Here is an 18,752-nt window from a genome sequence, read left to right as displayed (position 1 = left end):
CAGTCTCAGTGAATTAAAGTCCAGTGGCAGTCCAGACATTCAAAACCTGCCTGGATGTGTTCCTGTGTGATCCACTCTAGGTGGTCCTGCTCTGGCAGGGGGGTTGGACTAGGTGATCTTTTGAGGTCCCTTCCAACCCCTAACATGCTGTGATTCTGTGAAAAGGGGAAACATAGCTCCCATTTTCAAAAAGGGAAAAAAGGAAGACCTGGGGAACTACAGACCAGTCAGTCTCACCTCTGTGCCCGGCAAGATCACGGAGCAGAACCTCCTGGAAACTATGCTAGGGCACATGGAAAATATGGAGGTGACTGGTGACAGCCCACGTGGCTTCACAAATGGCAAATCGTGCCTGACAAATCTGGTGGCCTTCTACGATGGGGTTACAGCATTGGCGCATAAGGGAAGGGCAACTGATGTAATCTACCTGGACTTGTGCAAAGCATTTGACACTGTCCCGCATGACATTGTCGTCTCTAAACTGGAAAGACATGAATTCGAAGGGTGGATCACTCTGTGGATAAGGAACTGGCTGGATGGTCATGATCAACAGCTCAATGTCCCAAGTGGAAACCAGTGACGTGCGCCATTCCTCAGGGGTCGGTATTGGGACCTGCGCTATTTAACACCTTTGTTGGCGACATGGACAGTGGGATGAGCGCATCCTCAGCAGGTCTGCTGATGACACCAAGCTCTGTGGTACAGTCAACATGCTGGAGGGAAGGGAGGCCATCCAGAGGGACTTTGACAAGCCTGAGAAGTGGGCCTGTGTGAACCTTACGAGGTTCAACAAGGGCAAGTGCAAGGCCCTGCACCTGAGTCGAGGCAATCCCAAGCACAGACACAGGCTGGGTGATGAGTGGACTGAGAGCAGCCCTGCAGAGAAGGACTTGGGGGTGCCGGTGGATGAAAAGCTGAATGTGAGCCAGCAATGTGCGCTTGCAGCCCAGAAAGCAAATCGCATCCTGGGCTGCTTCAAAAGCCGCGTGGCCAGCAGGTCAAGGGAGATGATTCTCCCCCTCTACTCTGCTCTGGTGAGATGCAACCTGCAGTACTGCATCCAGCTCCGGGGCCTCCAGCACAGGAAAGACATGGACCTGCTCAAGGGGGTCCAGAGGAGGCCACAAAGATGCTCAGAGGGCTGGAGCACCTGCCCTGTAAGGACAGGCTGAGAGAGTTGGGGTTGTTCAGCCTGGAGAAGAGAAGGTTCCAGGGAGACCTTAGAGCAGCCTTCCAGTACTTAAAGGGGGCCTACAGGGAAGGTGGGGAGGGACTCTTTATCAGAGACGGTAGTGGTAGGATGAGGCTTAACGGTTTCAAACTGAAGGAGGACAGATTTACATTAGTTGTAAGGAAGAAATTCTTCACTGTGAGGGTGGTGAGACACTGGCACAGGTTGCACAGAGAAGCTGTGGCTGCCCCCTCCCTGGGAGTGTTCAAGGCCAGGTTGGATGGGGCTTGGAGCAACTTGGTCCAGTGGAAGGTGTCCCTGCTCATGGCAGGGGGGTGAGAACTAAATGGTCTTTAAGGTCCTTTCCAGCCCAAACCATTCTATGATTCTGTGATCTTTCTGACATCTTGTCTTCACTGCTGAAACAGAACAGCCCACCCACTTGAGATGGCTGCGCTAATGTCTGGAAAGGAGCGGAGTGCTTAATAACCTGACCTAATCGTTTGAGGAATTTGTTGTGTCACTTGGAGTCCAACAGATACTCTCAGTGATCCAGATTGTCCTTGTGCTTGAAAAGAGAACCTGCCTAAACACATCAGGATTGTCTTCAGTTTGAGCACTAGTAATTCTGTCTACCTGTTGGAATGATACTTATTAGTTTGAGATTTGTACAGAAGGTCAAGGGGTTCAATGTGCTTTATGGTTAGTAACAGGTACAAAGCTCCAGGTAGACCAAAGAGGTGGCAGAGGTTTAGAAGTAAAACTTTACGCTAAAGAAGCTAAAAATATTAACAATAATGTGATATTCTGAAGTGCCAGAAGCTCTATCCCTGAAGTTTTTAGGCAAGGTTTCTGTAGCCTGGTACGGTATATGCTACAGTCGTCTTGACTGTGTACGTAAGGTAAAGTTCAGTGTAAGTGTAGCCTTGATGTTTTGGCGCAGGCTACAGAGAGTGGACATCTGATTAGCAATGAAGGAGGAGGCGTTTTTGGTGGTCAACAAGGCTAGAATTGTGATGATCAAATTGTTTGACCTGTTGAGTGCTATACAGAAACTTTAGTTATTTAATACTCATTTGCCTTTCTGCTTACAAATTTGCTGCACATGACAGTTCACATTTCAGTAGAAGCTGATGCATGAAATCTGGTTTTTCTGTTTGCTGGATTTAAAAAGTGGAATCTGAACAGAATATCTTAAAGAACAACAGGCAGGGCAGATTATTTCTCTTTTTTTTGGTTTTGTTTGGTTTTTTTCTTGCGTTTTTCTAGAATAGTGTAGGGGTTAGTGTAACAAATATGCTGGTAGTATAATTTGAAGTGGGCAAACAGGATATACCTCAACCTGTGGTACATAGTCTGTTACCTGTTTGGAGCGTATGCTGACACATAGCAATCCATGGCTGGATGAGCATAATATTATTTAATTTACCTGTCTATCACAAGTTGATAAAAACCTCTGTACCGTTAGCTCCTTCCTCTGTCTCTGACTGCCCTCCACAGTGCTCATAACTCTGTACTTCACTTATTTGCCTTGTCTAAAGGTACGAGGTCTGACCACTCATCATCCACCCTGCATCCGTCCTTCGGTGGAACTTGCTAATAAGTGTTTTCCTCTTACCTATTTTATTTAACAAATTTCAATGAATGAAATACCTTTAGGACCTACCCTTTGAGCAAAATTAGCTGAAATTGTCCTGATACTTTTGAAGTATTTTTAATAAGGTTTATACAACAAATTGTCTGTTTTTCCTTAGGAAGCCAAGCTTTGAAAGGTAATTTTAAAAGATTTGATTGTTCAGAGATAATTACGAGATCTTTCAGAGTCCTTGCAGAACAAAATTACTTGTTTGTATAAGCAACTGGTTTATATTTTTAAAAATGAGCTTTGTGTTTGATATCATACATGGATGTACTACTTTATCTAGCAAATAATATTGTAGATTTTAGAAAGCAAGTAATATTTTAGAATCAACATATCAAAACATTTTATTTTTCAGTAAATTTTCACATACTGTTTTTCTTCTCGGAGGCTAATGCTCCAGTTGGGCCTGGTTCTTCCAACTGCATGTGTGCTTAGCTTTTCTCCTGTATTAGATTACAGAACTGTACTGGACATGTCCAGAAATCTGTGATAGACAGGTGCAAATTGCAAGTTAACAGTAGTCAGTGATATGAAATGTTCCAGGCTACTGAAAATATATTCAGCAGAGATTTGCTGAAATTCAAGGTGGGTTATATGAAGAAATTTGAGAACATTAGTGGGAGATCAGCATCATTTTCTGTTTGGTGAGTTGTATTCCTGCCTTTCCCATCTGGACAGGCACATTGCTGTGAGAAATGCTGTACAAACAAGATTTTGAGGGAAGGATTATTTGCATGGTTTATAATCTTCCAAGGCAATACAGAACAAAAAGCTAAGATAACATAGGAGTGCTGTACAGGGGGTTCTTCCTCATAGTCTTTAACAACTACTACTGTAATTGGACACCATTTGGAGCTAGGTCTTTGGTCATTTCTGTAATTAAATATTAAGCTTACCTTTGGAAAAACTTCTCTGACTTCAAGTCTAAGGTTTTCTTTTTTATTTTAACATGAAAATATTAAAACAATTAAGTGTAACTTACGGGTTTGGAGTCTTAGCGTATCAGTTGTAACAAATCATGCTGATAGAGTTTATTAATAGCTAGTCTTTCCTTGTGCATTCGGTTTGTTCGGTAGATAGATGCAAATAAGCGATTTTGCCTTTTTCACCTTCCAAGTAATTTGTTTCTTTGTCTCTTTTTCTTTCTTTTAGAGTTCTTTTCAATAGCCAACATCTGTTTTTCTGTCCTGTTTCCTAACTTGATTTGGTTTCCCATCTTTTGAACTTTCACATTTTCAGGCTGTTGTGTGTCCCTTGTGTAGTGTTGTTCCTGCTACAGAGAGGGAAAAATGGGTGACTGCATTCACCTCCAGGTTGGCTTTTATCTGAAGTTCTCAAAGGGGTATAATTCTTTGTGGCACTGAGAACTTCACTGTTCTCAGCATAAATAAGGACAGGAAAAGGTCACAGAAGTTTTTAACATGTACGCACAGAAAAAATCTTAATTCTTTAAAGAACAAATGTTGTGAACGGCAAAATTGAAGTCTGGTTGTGAAGGTGATCTTCTGATCCTAGGATTAAGAAATAACATTAATGAAGGCCCTAGGAAGTGGCAGAACATGGTGAAAGTACAGTAAAGGCCAAGCGTGAGGCTGGGTGCTAGGTTGTGCCAAGCTTTGAAGACTGTGTGATGCCAGTGTTGTGTAACTACAAGAACATTCCTCCAGTTTTTAGCTATTAGAGGGCCAGCTCACCATACTTGTGGGAGACTTCCTGGAATATAACTATTATTGCACTAGCTGACTGTGTATGGAACATGCATATTTTGTATAGGTAAGAAATACAGCCTATATAGGATTATCTCAATGTCATGTGTGGCTAGCTTGATGACTGTTTTAGACTTTTATCATCAAATGTGAAATACCACTTGCCTGTTTTCTTAAAATACCTTTATGTATTACACCCTGCTTCAGTGGTACCTTGATTTGCCCAAGAAAGTACTGGGTGGAATGAAAGTAGCATGTGGCAACCAAGTCCTGCCCTTGCAGAATATAGGTTGAATTCCTAGGACTGCAGTAATGGTGTCATTTGAGTTCTTTTACTTCTCTTAAAACTCTTAGCTTTGAAAGATGGAAATACCCCAGAGGTAAGAGTAAACAAACAAATAAACCAGGAACTGCAAGTATTTGTTATAAGTATTACATTGTAGAAGGCTATGAGGAGTACATTTTTTTTGTGTCTGCTTAATCTTGTTCTGTGTCTTTTTTTTATTGTGGGGAGTGATTGATGAGCATCTGGAAAGAAATTTAGGGGGGGAATTTATTTTTTTCTGCACTCTAGTCCTGCTTTTCATAATCTCTTTACTACCACCAATTCCTGTCCTTCCTTTGCCCCTCCTAGAACAAAATCAGTGTGTATATATATATATTTGAAAGATGCATGTTCAAATTTCCAAAATTAATTTTGAGAGTTAGATTGGAAATGCACAATTGATACTTTATTTTCATTTCAATTTAAAAATGATTCAGTTCTAATTTGCATAAAATACAATTTTTTTTTTTGCAGAGACGTGGAGCAATTTCCTATGACAGCTCTGATCAGACTGCATTGTACATTCGTATGCTAGGTAAGCATACCAGTTTCTATATTGCAGAGTTCTAACATTTATGATTGATTTAAAATAATTATTTTTTTATGTTTCAGTGTTGAATTCTTAAACTTATCATTCCCTTTTTCCTGGATAACAATCTGGTTACATTCTTTAGAAGAGCATGGGTTCTTTTGTGTTGACTGGGGTTTTTCAGTTGTTTGCCTTTTTTCTTTTTTTTCCTGAGTTAACCATTGTCTTGGATATTTTACTCCTATATTAAAAAAAAAAGTTCTCAATGTGATGTGTTTGGTAGAAGTTAAGTTTTCCAAGTGACTTATGATTGATCCTTGCTTCTGTGATGGAATTTATCACTTCTGTAAGGTATCCTTCCGATTAACACTGTAGCTTAGAGAACATTTGTGTGAGAGTTACCCCACACTTTTCAAAACCTTAGTACTGAGGTTATGAAATGCTCAAGGCATTCTTAAAATAATGGTATGATTTTAAACAATACTTCTCAAGTCATCATCTAGGATTAAGAAGGGAAAGGATGCGTGACAGAGCCCCTAGTTTAGTCAACCTAACTGAAGAATGTTTCCAGAGTAGCAACTAGATAAAGGGTAAAACTAAACTAAAATATAAGAAAAGTATTGGGAGGGGCAAGCATCTGGGGGAGACCCTCTGGGATGGTGAGTGCACAGAAGGAGTTGAGATCAGTCGTGGAGACGAGAAAGATGCAAAGCTCTTGCAGATCTGGCTGCAGGATTCTGTTCTTCCTGCACCTCTTCTGGAGGCTGCTGATGGTGCAGATGGTATGGGGACTATATATATCCTTGAAGTTTGTTTTGTTGCAAAATTATGACACTTAATTGAAGCCATCTTGAGCTATGATTTTGTGTAGAAATGGACTATGAATGCTTACATGATGTCTTGCACAGCTCAATGAACATCAACAGCTAGTCACTGTAAATTCTTAACTGGCTCCAACTAAATTAGCCAGGACATGTCTTTTTATGCACTGAGTCTTTTCAATTTAGTTGTATATTGTATTAAAGTCCCCAGAAATTCATAACTACGTTGTCTATGAATTTAAATATGTAAGCTATATGCATGTGTACACATGTATGTATATATATTAATTTATAGGCATAACCTATGCATGTAGGCATACGTGTGCATATCTATATATAAATCCAATTCTGACTTAGCATCTTCACATTTTTCTTTTTCAATTATTTTGATTTTTTTTAAGTTTGTGAAGTTAATACTATAGCACTGACTCTACTGAAGGATTTTTAATAAGAGAATGTAACTACTTTGGAGACTTGTGGAGAGGAAGAGGACAGAAGATGCTAGCTTCTAAATGTTTATTGAAAAAGCTGCTGGATTTTTTTTGTTGTTGTAAATAAGTTTATTTCTTTTTCAGAAGTTAAAATAACTTTTATTTTTAATCATCCTTTTTGCACGATGAACGTTAGAATTCTTCAAAATGTGATTTTTCTGTTCTAGTCGTAAGAATAAGAAAGTAAATTCAGGCCTGAGGTAGTTTTGTTTCCTTGATTTTGTGATACTTTTTCTTTTAAACTAAATTTATTTTGTGCTGTAATTAGAAAATGCAATTCTTTTTCTGCTTCAAAATCCGACAAATTGGGTACTTTTAATTCCACAACAGGGGAAATAAATACTAGTTTAATTCTAAAATGCACTGATATGCTTGAATTAAAGGTACTGTAAGTATATCCTGTGTTTTTATCTTTTTAAAATTAATCTGCCAGTGGTAGAAACTCAGCTTTTAAGAAAATAGTTCTTAATTTCTGGGGAGAATAATCTGATTTCTTTTGCTACTTTGGAAGTTTAACTGTACCATGAAGTAGTTAGGTCCGTCACTTCTGCAGAAGGGTTTGTGATAATCCTCAAGTAAATCTAGAGGAAGGCAAAGCATAACTTCCTATGGTTCTTGGTATATACACCTGAACTGAGGGAAAAATCCCATTTGGTTTGAAGTCTTTCTTTGACTATTCTCTTAGGCAGAATTGGAATATATTCAGAATGTGATGTTAAGTAAATTACTTTTTCACTTGTTCTCTAATGGGAATTAATTACTAGGCTATGTGATTGGTGCTTGCTGTGAGTAGCGTTACTCTTGCTGGCATTTGCTGCTGTTTGATGATGCTAGCTATTCAGAGGCAGTAAGTCTTCTAACTTCAGCTGGGGGGAGGAGGGTACCAACATGCAAACAAAAAAATTGCTCATTGGATGTTTGAATGAGTATGTTAAATTTGTATTACTTTCTCACTTGTTGGTGATCACTTTGGTTTCCCAAATGTTGCATACACTATACTGTACAAATTAGCAACTATTTACACAGTTATTACTGTTGTATTCATAAATGGACTGTAAAAAAAGACCAGCCTGAAAGCTGAACAGTTGGACTCATCGGTATGTAGAAACATTCATGTTGGGAGTAGATTCAAGAATGAATATATTCAATTAGAATTTTTTGCAAGAAATATGGAGTATTGTATTTCCCATACAGTATTGGGAGGCTTTTGGGTTTGTTTTTTTAATTTATCTTAGTACATTTTAGCAGAGTAAGCTGTAAGGAATCCTCAGCTGTAACTTAAAAGGAAGTTAGGCACAGTTGTGAGGGGTTTTGCCTTTTACTTGGTTATTATTCCAAACAGACTATATCTACAAATAAAATGTACCTCAATAAGGTCATTATTTTAGCAGCCCAACAATATAAAGCTCGGGATATCTAGGACACCTCCCTTTGCCTCTGTTTAGTTGTGGTGGCCGTGGAGTTGCTTCCTTTAATGTTTTCAGGCTGTTCCAATGGAAATTCATTTGCACTAAATAAATAGAAATTCCTATGGTATGGCAGTGTTTCCAGGTTCAATTTAAAAGATCAAATTTTAGGGGCACACAAAATAAACAACTAACTCTTAGCTGTCTTCATCAGTGTTGATATAAACAAACAACATTGACTCTAATGACTCATCTGTCATACCCCATTCCAAAAATATACACTAAGCCAATCCTGAGTGGCTTATTTACTATTTAAAATTATAGATACAGATGCAGCATTGTAGAATTTTTCTTTTAAGACCTCAAAAGGACTAATATGTCTGCATCACCTCAGTCAGCTACTTCTTTCAGCATCTGTGAGGAATTCTCAACATTTCTTGTAAATGCTTCTGTATAATCTTGATAGTTTCTTGATTTTTCTCTTTGCTTTTCTGGTTTCTTTTTTTTGTTGTTTTATATTGCCTGAAAGTTTTGCTACATGTATGGGGGAGAAAGAGTGGGGCACTGTTCGTATTGGTGAGCATGTACCTCAACTAAAACTGGAGCATTTTACCCTTGTTTAGAGGTCCTGATCACTTCAAATAAGAATCAGTGGAGACAAGCTACTGTGTAATGCAAGTGCACGCTCTTCTCCTGTAGCGGTTGTTATGTTGTATTCCTTTTGCTTTAATTCCGGCATATTTGGCTGACCTATCATCTGTTTCTCCGGCAAATTTAATAGGAGCTTTAATCTGTGAAGCTAGTAATTCTTACTGGAAATCCTGCTCTTCACAACTTCCTGGCTTTGACTTGGGTGGTTTAGTTTGAGGTTGCTGTCGTAACTTCTGCTCCCAGCTGTCCTCCGTGATTTCTGAGATTTCTGCCCCTGCTCCAGAAGGCCTCAGCTCCCCAAACACCTGCTGCATTGTTACTGTGCCGCACTGGAGTGTTAGGGTAGCACAAAGTGCGTGCTGCATAACCCTGATGTGCAAGGGTGTCATCTGTGGCATTTCAGATGCCTCAAAAGTATCAGAGCTGTCCTTGTCATGTGAGCAGGGATCTGAGGGGTAGGAACTAAACACTCTGTCTCAAGGTAAGTTTTGTTACAGCCCTGATTCCTTTTCACTTTTCAGTTGTAGCTGCAAACCACTCTCTTGTATTCCTTCTTTCACTATTCAGACTTCAATGGAGTTCCTGTTTGAAAGGCCTTTGTCTGACAAATGCAAGCAACCCTGGTCACGTAGAACTATTCTGGAAAAAAGTTAGTTAAATACTCAGCCAACAGATATTTTGTTGTGTTTGTGCACAAAATTAGAGTTTGAAAGGACAGCTTCACGTTTTTTAAATCTCTCTAGATTTTTGGATTCACAGAAACTCTCAAAGAGGAAAAAAATTGTTCCTGGAAGTCCACTGTCATTAAGGTGCTGCACTTGAATGTGTTCCCCTCAGGAAAGAGAGGAGTCTTTTCAGAGTGGCTAAAGTGGCTAAAGAGGAGACACTTAAGATAAAAACTGCCAACTTGCCAGCTTGATACCACTTCTGCTGCCCCCAAGGAAATTTACCTATAAGCAAACACTGAGATCTGATGGTTTCCAAAGATTTTGTAACCACTTTTTTTTTTTTTTAAAAAAAAGGCCTAAAGAAATGAAAACTATTTATAAGTTATTTTGGTTTAGGTGTTGAATTTTAATTATCTTTCAGCTACCATAATAACAATTGGCTCTGAGGTTAGACTTCTGTTGCTGTTTGAAGGAATTATGTAACAGTGTCCTTTCATCAGATAAAAGTAATCTTAAGTCTGAAATGTCTTGTGACTTTTTTTAAGTTACATATGATGGTAACATATCACTTCCTTAAAGTTAAATTCTGTATCATTTTAGAGTCATAGGGTTACAAAAAACTTGTGCAGGATTTCCCAAGCAAATTGATGTAAATATGTTAGGTGCAAATACAATGAAGTGAGTGCGTTTGGGATCTATTGATCTTTGCAGGTCAGATTCACTGAACAGTGAATGCATAATGATGGTCCAGCATGTCTGGATGTTTGGGAACTAACTATACATATGCAGTAGAGATTAATTTCACTGTGCTAACAGCACATCATTTCATAATGTGCTAATGTGCAGCCAGGTTGATGCTATTCCTTTTTATGCTTCCATATACATAGAAACTTCAGATGGATGTATGGTATCTTCAGATTCTACTCCTGCCAGTTTTGTCCAAGCATGTTTATTGTCTAAAATCTTGAAAAATGCAGTAGTTCTCTACAATGATGGAGACAGCTCTTCTGCCTTCATTTTGGCCTGATAGGAATTTCTGCTTTGTTTACTGCAATAAAATACAGTCCTGTAGAAGTGATATCTTTTTTCAGAATAAATCCAAATGTATTCTAAAAAAATTCATCCATCGATGGTATCTTGATTCTTAACAAAATACCACAATCAAGGAGAGAGAATTTTGTTAACAACTGCTTCATGAAAATATTTTGCTTTTCTTGCTGGGTATTTCTTATTTCATATGTATGCAAGTAAATACCCTCATTTTACTTTTATCTTATTACAGTCGCCTTTTATTATTTTACCATGTGCATTTTTAGTATGTCATTTCTTCTTTTGGCTAACTGTTCCTGTAAGTAGGCTTTTTAATAATTCCTGTTAAAAGCAATGTTGTTAGTTGCACTTCAGCATTTCACTTGTAGAGAGTTTTTCTTGCTTCCCTACTTGAAATTTACAACAATGCAGGTATTTCAAGGGTAGCAGGGATACGGTTGTTCTATCCATGCTGTTAGACCAGGTACTAGTAAATAAAAAAAGAGACAAGCAGAGAGAAATTTTCTGCGTATCATTTGTCAGATGAAGCTGCTTGTTTTGTTGTTTGCAGAGTTCCATGTTAGTCTTCAGGTGTTTTTCTGTGAACTTTTCCTATTCTTGATACTTTGAACAAGTAAGTTGTTCACCAAAACCTAGTTGTACACTGACTGAAACTATTTGCTAATTCGCATTCTGGTTGGTAAATTTTTGAAAGTTAAGACTGCCTTGAAAACTACATATAAATCACCGAAGTTGTATCATGTTTTCTGTAAAAAAAAATCAGCTTAACTAAAAAAACTTTTATTTTTCTTTTAATTCAGCTGGTGAACTCATTCACACAGCTGTAGCTATGACTGATTTCCCAGATAAATATGAGTGAAAGGTAATGAAAGTTGCATTTTCTTCTGTGTAAACTTATATTTTCATACACAGCTACTAATGCATTCGCCGACTCTTTTCCAAACTTTCCTGCCTTTTTCCTTTTTATGACTTTATTTTGTAAAAAATATTCACCTGTTGCTTGTGCCTAACAGAAGAGTTCTACAATTTGCTGCCTCTGTATTGCCTGAACAAGAGAAGCCTCTTGCACTCTGCTTAGATGAATACTTGAAACTTTTATAAGGAATATATCGTCAGCGCTCTGAAAAATAGTATTTACAGGTAGTAACTGGGTTACTTTCCCTTGCAGCTCTGTTAAGGTTTTCAGTTTCAAAAAAAAAAAAAGGAGTAATAAATTAAACCCACATTATTTGGTGTGTTTTTACTGATATGTAAACTTTAGACTTATTATTGGGGGAGCCCTGGGCGTACTTATCCTTTTGTGGTCCTTCTAGCCTGCCTCACAAGGTAACATTCATGTGAAGTGTGTCACTGTAGAGATGTCACTGTAGATATGTTTCTCTAGAAAGATACCTGTGAAGTATTAAAAGTATATTACTGGAGTTTTAGTCAGTATCTTTCTGACAGGTTGCCTGCTTCAGCATTGCAAATTAGCAGGTTGGAGAAGAAAAGGAAAAAACACTCTCAACATGTTACCTGTTGCTGGAAATGAAATAGCTATTTTTTTATTTTGTTCTTATAAAATCAGTCTTAGTTTCTTGTGTTAAACACTCAGTTTTGATTCACATGAAAATCGCTGTGTTTGAAGAGAGGAGAATAGTACACTTGAAGGATTTTCATAATTAGAAACCAGAACATTTACACATCTTAAATGTCACTTTTTTTTTTTTAGGATTTGAGGAGGGAAACACTATTGCATTTGATCCTCAAAGGTTTGCCCAAATTTGTAATTGCTAAAGGATCTTAAGTGAAAGCTTTTAATCCAGGTGAACTACTTATATTAATGCAAACAGATACCTAGTGAAAGAACGCTGATCAGCTTTCAGTTGGTAAAATGCATAAGTAGAAATTAACTGGCATGCTAAAAGATTCAGGTTGAAGCTGATTGCAGTGTGAAATAGTTTGATAAAATTTTAATACTGAGTTTTGGTATTTTAATAGGCTCTTGTGTAATATTCAAACATCTGAGCACAAGTAAGTAAATGCTAGTGGGAAAATATTCTGTTATGTAATATTGTAACTAGCTTATTTGCTAAAAGCTACCATTTCTAGAAGCTGAATCTTTTTTTGTATTATATAAAATGTTACCGTTTTATGTGTGTTACTGAGGAACAAATCAACTTTTAATGTTCTTGTTTCCTGTCATGTTAAGGTGCATTTTTACCATACTGGTGTAGCAAGCTGTTCCTAATTTCATCTGAATGCTTATCACATGCTTCTGGCAACCTATGCTTAGGCAGGAGAGATTTTGACAAGAAAGCATGCGATTGCATGTTTAACAAGTCTTCAAACTTTGTTTTGAATTTCACCTTTAAAACAAAAAGCATTGAAGTAGGCCTCTTGTTTGAATAACCCTCCTTCATTAAGTACATGAATCTTTACCCCTCCAGGCTATGTTCATTTGCATTTTATCTCTGCCACTCTTCCACACTTTTATTTCACTCTTGACCCTGTTTCTAGGAGATGTGCGAGTAAGAAGTCGGGCAGGATTTGAAACAGAGAGAAGAGGTTCTCATCCATACATTGATTTCCGTTTTTTTCACTGTAAGTATTTAAAAGCAGATAAATGACAAATAAACAAAGGCTTCCATTAATTTTAACTACTGAGCCTCTAAAAATAAAGTTAGCTTATGTAGCAAGACCATTTTTTATACTTCTTAGGAAAATCTTTCATGCTACTTCATTACCAAAAATTAAAGAGGAAAATCTTCACTGCTAATTTTTTTTTTTTAAAAATAGAGTTTAAACTCATTGTAATTAGACCTGAATCCCTATGGAAATGAAGACTATCTTATATACACTACTGATGTGTTTGCTGAATTCTTACTTGGCAGATGCAATCAGTTGAGAATACTTCTTTCCTGCTTTTATAAAGCAGCAGAAGGGCCTGGTCCAGGATAATGTTTGAAGAGAATTACAGTAGATGCCAATATTCTTGACCTCATCATAGTCATTTACTCAAACACTGAAGTTTTTTGGACATAGACAAATCTTAAATAAAGGTTAAATTGTTACAAGAAAACAGCAGACTAAATTTTTTTGATTATGTGTTTTAGAAAACATGTTTTCTCAGAAGTGTTACAAGAAGAATATTTTTGGATAATTTCACTTTTTTCTCTACATCTGTATTGTTCTAACTAATTATGTCAGTAGTTGTTGTGATATAAAAGCTTCAATGACCACCAAACCAATATGCAGCAAAAGTGCAGGGGATTTAAGTCTTAAATTATGCCAGTCATGTTTATGTATTGTGTCATAAGTATCTATACCAACATTGTATCAACACAATTCCAAGTATTCTGAATGCAATGGAAAGATTTAGAAAAACTTATTTCATGGTGATAAGTGTGGTTGTTGTAACTACCTTAATAACAAAAATGAGTGGCAGAAACCAATATAATAAGTATTCTGATCTTAATTGAAATTACTCCTTTTTAAAAGTAGATCACTACTTCAGTTTAAAACTCTTAAACTCTTAGTTTCATTCAAAAGTTAGTATCATAAAATAGGTGAGAAAACAAAGTTTGAAGAGTATGCTATATTGATTTTTTTCATTAGAGGATAAGAATCCCATCTCAAGTCCTGATAATTCTGTTGAGTATAATAAAAATTCTCTGTAGAAATAGCATGCATTTATGAATTACATAGACTATGTCTTTTTGTGTGTATGTATGTGGCATCTCATGCCGATACGGGGAAAATACTACCAGAAGTATTAAAAGAAGTACCTGTTAAAAGGCAGTCACGTATGACATTGTTGCTCTTGTCAAATTGACTGTATTTTTGATGGTACTCATCATGCTGTTTCTTTCTGTCCCAAGGATTGTGCAACAGGCAGAACATGACTAATCAGGAACAGGATTTTCACACCCTTTCTTCTTGCCCCTACTTGTTCAAACACAGGCACCAACTTTTAGCAGCATCAACTGTGGTGTCTGATGACAGCAAAGAATGTTGCTAGGAGGCCCAAAAAATTCTTTGGCCATAAATTCCCTCTTGAGTCAGCTGCTGTGGCAGTTTTCAGAATTGCCATATTATAGTCGGATTTTTTGGCATTTCAGGATTGTGGGCTGTTGCAGTGTTGCTCTTTGACTTCAGACTCCTGCTATGTTGTGGAGTTTCTTTCAAAGGCAGTAAGGGATTCAGCGCCATCTCTCAAAGTATCACTAGATTATCTATTAATTTATGGATTTTTTTAAATCAATAAAATGTTTTCTTTTTCTCTGCAGTGCTAATTGAGTACTGATCAGTGTTTCCTTAATTGTTTTAAGCGAAAGAGTTTCAGTATTCTACTATCGGACTACAGGTAGTGAGGATTTGTGGGAATCAGATTTGACCTCATTTTTAGGATATTCTTCCCAACCTGTCCTGATAACTCCGTAAGGATTTTGCTGAAAACGAGCATATGAGCAATAGACAGCATGTGAGAGGAGCCAGCCTCTCACATCTTTGCTTGGGGCACAAACTGAGCTGAAAAGGGTCTCTTCTGCAGCTGAAGCAGACTAAACCATCTGAATGTTGGCTTTTTTTTCCCCCCACCACAGCTGCATACTGAGCATCAGTAGTGCAGGGACATGCTTCCTTCATGGTGTTCATAAAGTTTCACTGTAACTTTCTTCTTCTATCCACTAACTTTACTCTGTGGTTCTAAATATTTTGCAATGATCATTGCTTACCTGTTTTGCAGATGTCTTACATACTGGCTGTCATTCACAGTGTTGAAGTGTTACTGCCATTTTGTATTTACTTAGCTAACGTTTGTGGTTTAGCATTATTTTTCTGACAATGATGTTTTGTGAAGAAGGTTAAACATCTTTCAGAAAGTCCAGCTAATAATCTGCTGACCAGTTCTCTTTTTCCAGTATTTCTTTACTAGGCTCTTAACCCAATATTTTATTGGTAGGTTTGAAGAGTACTGAATTTTAAATGCATTACTTCTGGGTTTTGGTTTGGTTTGTTTGTTGTTGTGTTTTGTTTTGTTTTGTTTTGTTTTAAATGAAGATACTGGGTTTTTTTATTGGTTGGGTTTGATTTTTTTTTTTAATAATCACTTGTTTCATAACATTATTTTTCTTGCAACTTCAACTAGTGTTACCAAAATAGAGTTTGTTAGCATTTAGTTCTTAGGACCACTTCTGTTTTTTCTTAAGGATTATTAACTCAGTGTCTGCAAGTTCTGTAATTGACACATGAATATTCAAGGTTCTAAATTGGCTAGAAGTATTCTCAACAGTAACTTCTTTCTAGGAAATTTGATTTTAAAATGGTTGTTGGAAAAATGGCTATTGTTGTTGCTAGAGATGGTGGTATGGGAGTTGTATTTGAGGATTATTAAATGCAGGGTTTGACTGATGATCAAACTAAGTTTGTTAGGTGGTAGTTTTCCTTACATATTATCTATTATTCCAGAAGTCACATTTTTATAGCTAATGGCAGGAGGAATTGCTGAATGAACAACTTTTTGTTTTAACAAGACTTTCACAATGAATGGGGGAAGTCTGGATTATATTCTTTATGTTGGTTGGTAATTGGTTAACTTTGGATTGTCAGTTAGTAGTTTTTTTTCTGTTCCTGTGGAATGTTGATTATGTCTCTATGGGACTGTGGGCATAAACCCAAGTTAACAGCTAAAAGCCACAATTTCTGAAGAGGAAAGAGCAGCCACATAACTTTCTTCCTCACAAGTAAACTTTCACCTTAAATATAGTGGTCTGGTTTTGTTCAGTGGATGTCCTTATTTCACAGTTGCACAATAAATTGCATACACTTCAGTATTTTATTGAGTTAAGCACAGAGCACTGGATCTACTTTTCACTCCTCAGGTAATAAGGAAAGAGTTTGGCAGTTTACTGTCTGACAACCCAGTGTGTACTGTTTGCTTTCCAGGGAAGCTGTTGAAAAAGTGGTTATAACCACTCATGCTCTCTGCTGGTTTACAAAGAGGCGGCAGTTAACAGGATTACTTCTAATTTTTTTTACATTACTTAAGGCATCATAGGTAGTAATGCAGCCTGCAGTGTTGAAAGCATATGTTGATAAAAGCTAATGCAAAACAAAATCTTTGGTAGAAGAACTGGTAAAATGACAGTATAACAATATTCCCTTTTTCAGAAATTGCAACCCAGCAATAAAATTTTAGGTTTTGTTTTCTTGCTATTGAGAGGTTGTGATAAATGTCTGTTGTTTTTTATATGCATTTGTCTGTTTGTGTGTATATACACACACACATGCACTTAAGAAACTTTGATTATGTTTGTGAGGATTTTATAGCATGCTAAGGTGCCCCAATCACTTGCTGTTTCACCTGGAAAAAAACCCCAAACAATTGGCGAATGTGCTTGGTGATGTCTGCAGGAAGTGAAGCCAAAATGAATAAAGTGAAGCTAAAGTGAATAATTAAGATAACAGCAAAAATACTGGGAAGTGTCTTATGCAGATACAACTTTAATGCTTTCAAACTTCCTTTTTAGGAAAGCGTTGTTGGATATAGTCTGGAAGAACCAGATAAAAACTGACTACTTCTGTTTTGTGGAGAGGAAACATTTTTTCTTCTTGCTTTTCGTGTTGTATCTGCACCAGAATACATAAGATCTTGTCAAAAAGTTTTTAAAATTCTCTCATGCCAATTTAGTCTGAGCGTGCTTCTATGGGGAGATGGTGATGTTGCCAACACAGTGGCTCTATTTTGTGTTTTGTGGATAACTGAATATGTCACAGCCATGTGTTAAGATATCTTAGAAGAAAGGAGTTTTTGATTTAATCAGTGTGTTTGTGTAAACATTAGGAATGACTCAATCGAATTGATGCTTGTATGTAGTACAGTGCCTCACACAGGAGAGAAAATAATGTGGTGGGAACTTAACACGTCGTTGAGACTTGTTTCTTTTCCTTAGTTGTATATGGAGCCTTTTTAGTGGGGAAAGAAAGGAAGAGTTTAGGTGACTTTTATAGGTGCGGGATAAATCTAATTCTCTTTCTTAAGAGTGCAAACACATGAAGACATTCCAGAATTTCTTTGGTATACAATTTTCAGACTGTTTACTTGGAAATTGCAGTTCATGGAACATCTTAAATGCTGCTTTGAGATCTGGCAAAGATGTCGGCATCTGCTGTTTGCAGTGTTGTTTTGAACTTTCAGTTTTTTGCTCACAAATCATTGGAAAAGATTTGCTTTGGACAGTGAATTTAAGACTTCCTTGGGTGAGAGGCCAGAAGGCAAAGAAGAGAGAAGGGTTCAAATCCAAATTAATTACCTTAAACAATATTGGAAAATCTTTGTGTAACAGCACCTGATCATGCTTTTGACAGTACTGGTTGAGGTAAAATGAGCATAGTCCAGATGAAGTTGAATGCCCTTTTTTGTTTCAAGAAAATAGAGGACTTACCTAGCTGAATCTGGTTAAGAGTAATTGTCTGTTTAACAGTCTGCTGTGAAGGGTGAGTTTCACAATGAATAAAGTCACGCAAGAGGATTTCTGTGTGGTCATAGTTGAATAAAATATTTGTTTCCTGGTGAAAATACTAGCACTGAGGAGGGAAAAGTTTGTACTCAAAATTTCTCTAAAAGCTGCCTTTCTGTGAAGGATGCATTCTGGAATTGTTGTCTAATTATTCGCAATCCAGATTATTAAAATAAATTGTTTTCCTCAATGTGGGAGAAAGTTTAGTGTGGAGAATGCAGTCACATAAGGGCAGGTCACAGAAAATGTCCTAAATACAGCTTTGGACGAAAGAAAACAGTGAAGATAAACTTGAAGTGAAAGGTGAGCTTGGTGAAGGAAGGTTTCAGGGTAAAAGCTTCCAATTGAGAATGCAGGTCAGGTTTTTTCTTTCCTTTATTTTTTTTTTTCCTTTTGCTATCCTAGATTGTTGTTTTACCTACAATTTCTTCTTTTCAAGTTTCTGTAAAATGGCGTGTGTGCTCTGGAGTCTTGCACTGGTACAACTCACTCAGTGTTTTTATTGCTGAGGTAAGTTTGACCTTAGAAGGATATACAGCCAGATTCCAGCTTTTTTTATTTTCTTTTGAACCTCTCCAATGTATTCCTTCTCCAAGTAGCTTATTTTGATAGTTGTTTTTTTTTGGTTTTTTTTTTTCACGTTGGACAATTTGTCATAAAGTACGTGAGAATTCTTTTGTTTTCATCCCTGCTCCCAGTTTGACTTTCTATTGACAGTCATACAGACTACTAAGAAATATTCTTTTTCTGTCAACCACAATGTGTTACTTTTGAATTCTTCTTTCATTTCTGG

General features: G+C 37.1%; 1 protein-coding gene across 2 annotated transcripts in view; it reads left to right on the top strand.

Moving 5' to 3' along the window:
- Positions 1–18,752, top strand: part of PDE7A (phosphodiesterase 7A) — a 79,885-nt gene that overhangs the window by 37,749 nt on the left and 23,384 nt on the right. The window contains exons 2-4 of one of the 2 annotated variants that reach the window (XM_086465501.1): positions 5,319–5,379; positions 12,441–12,473; positions 12,960–13,043. In XM_086465501.1, coding sequence (XP_086321627.1) covers positions 5,319–5,379; positions 12,441–12,473; positions 12,960–13,043 — 178 coding nt within the window. The remainder of the gene's footprint in view (positions 1–5,318; positions 5,380–12,440; positions 12,474–12,959; positions 13,044–18,752) is intronic. The other variant, XM_086465500.1, reaches the window with a different exon arrangement.

Source organism: Leptosomus discolor, chromosome 5 (assembly GCF_034619465.1).
Source record: "Leptosomus discolor isolate bLepDis1 chromosome 5, bLepDis1.hap2, whole genome shotgun sequence".
Taxonomy (NCBI): Eukaryota; Metazoa; Chordata; class Aves; order Leptosomiformes; family Leptosomidae; genus Leptosomus; species Leptosomus discolor.
The sequence above is the reverse complement of the archived record's forward strand: the minus strand, read 5'-3'. Positions and strand labels throughout refer to the sequence as shown.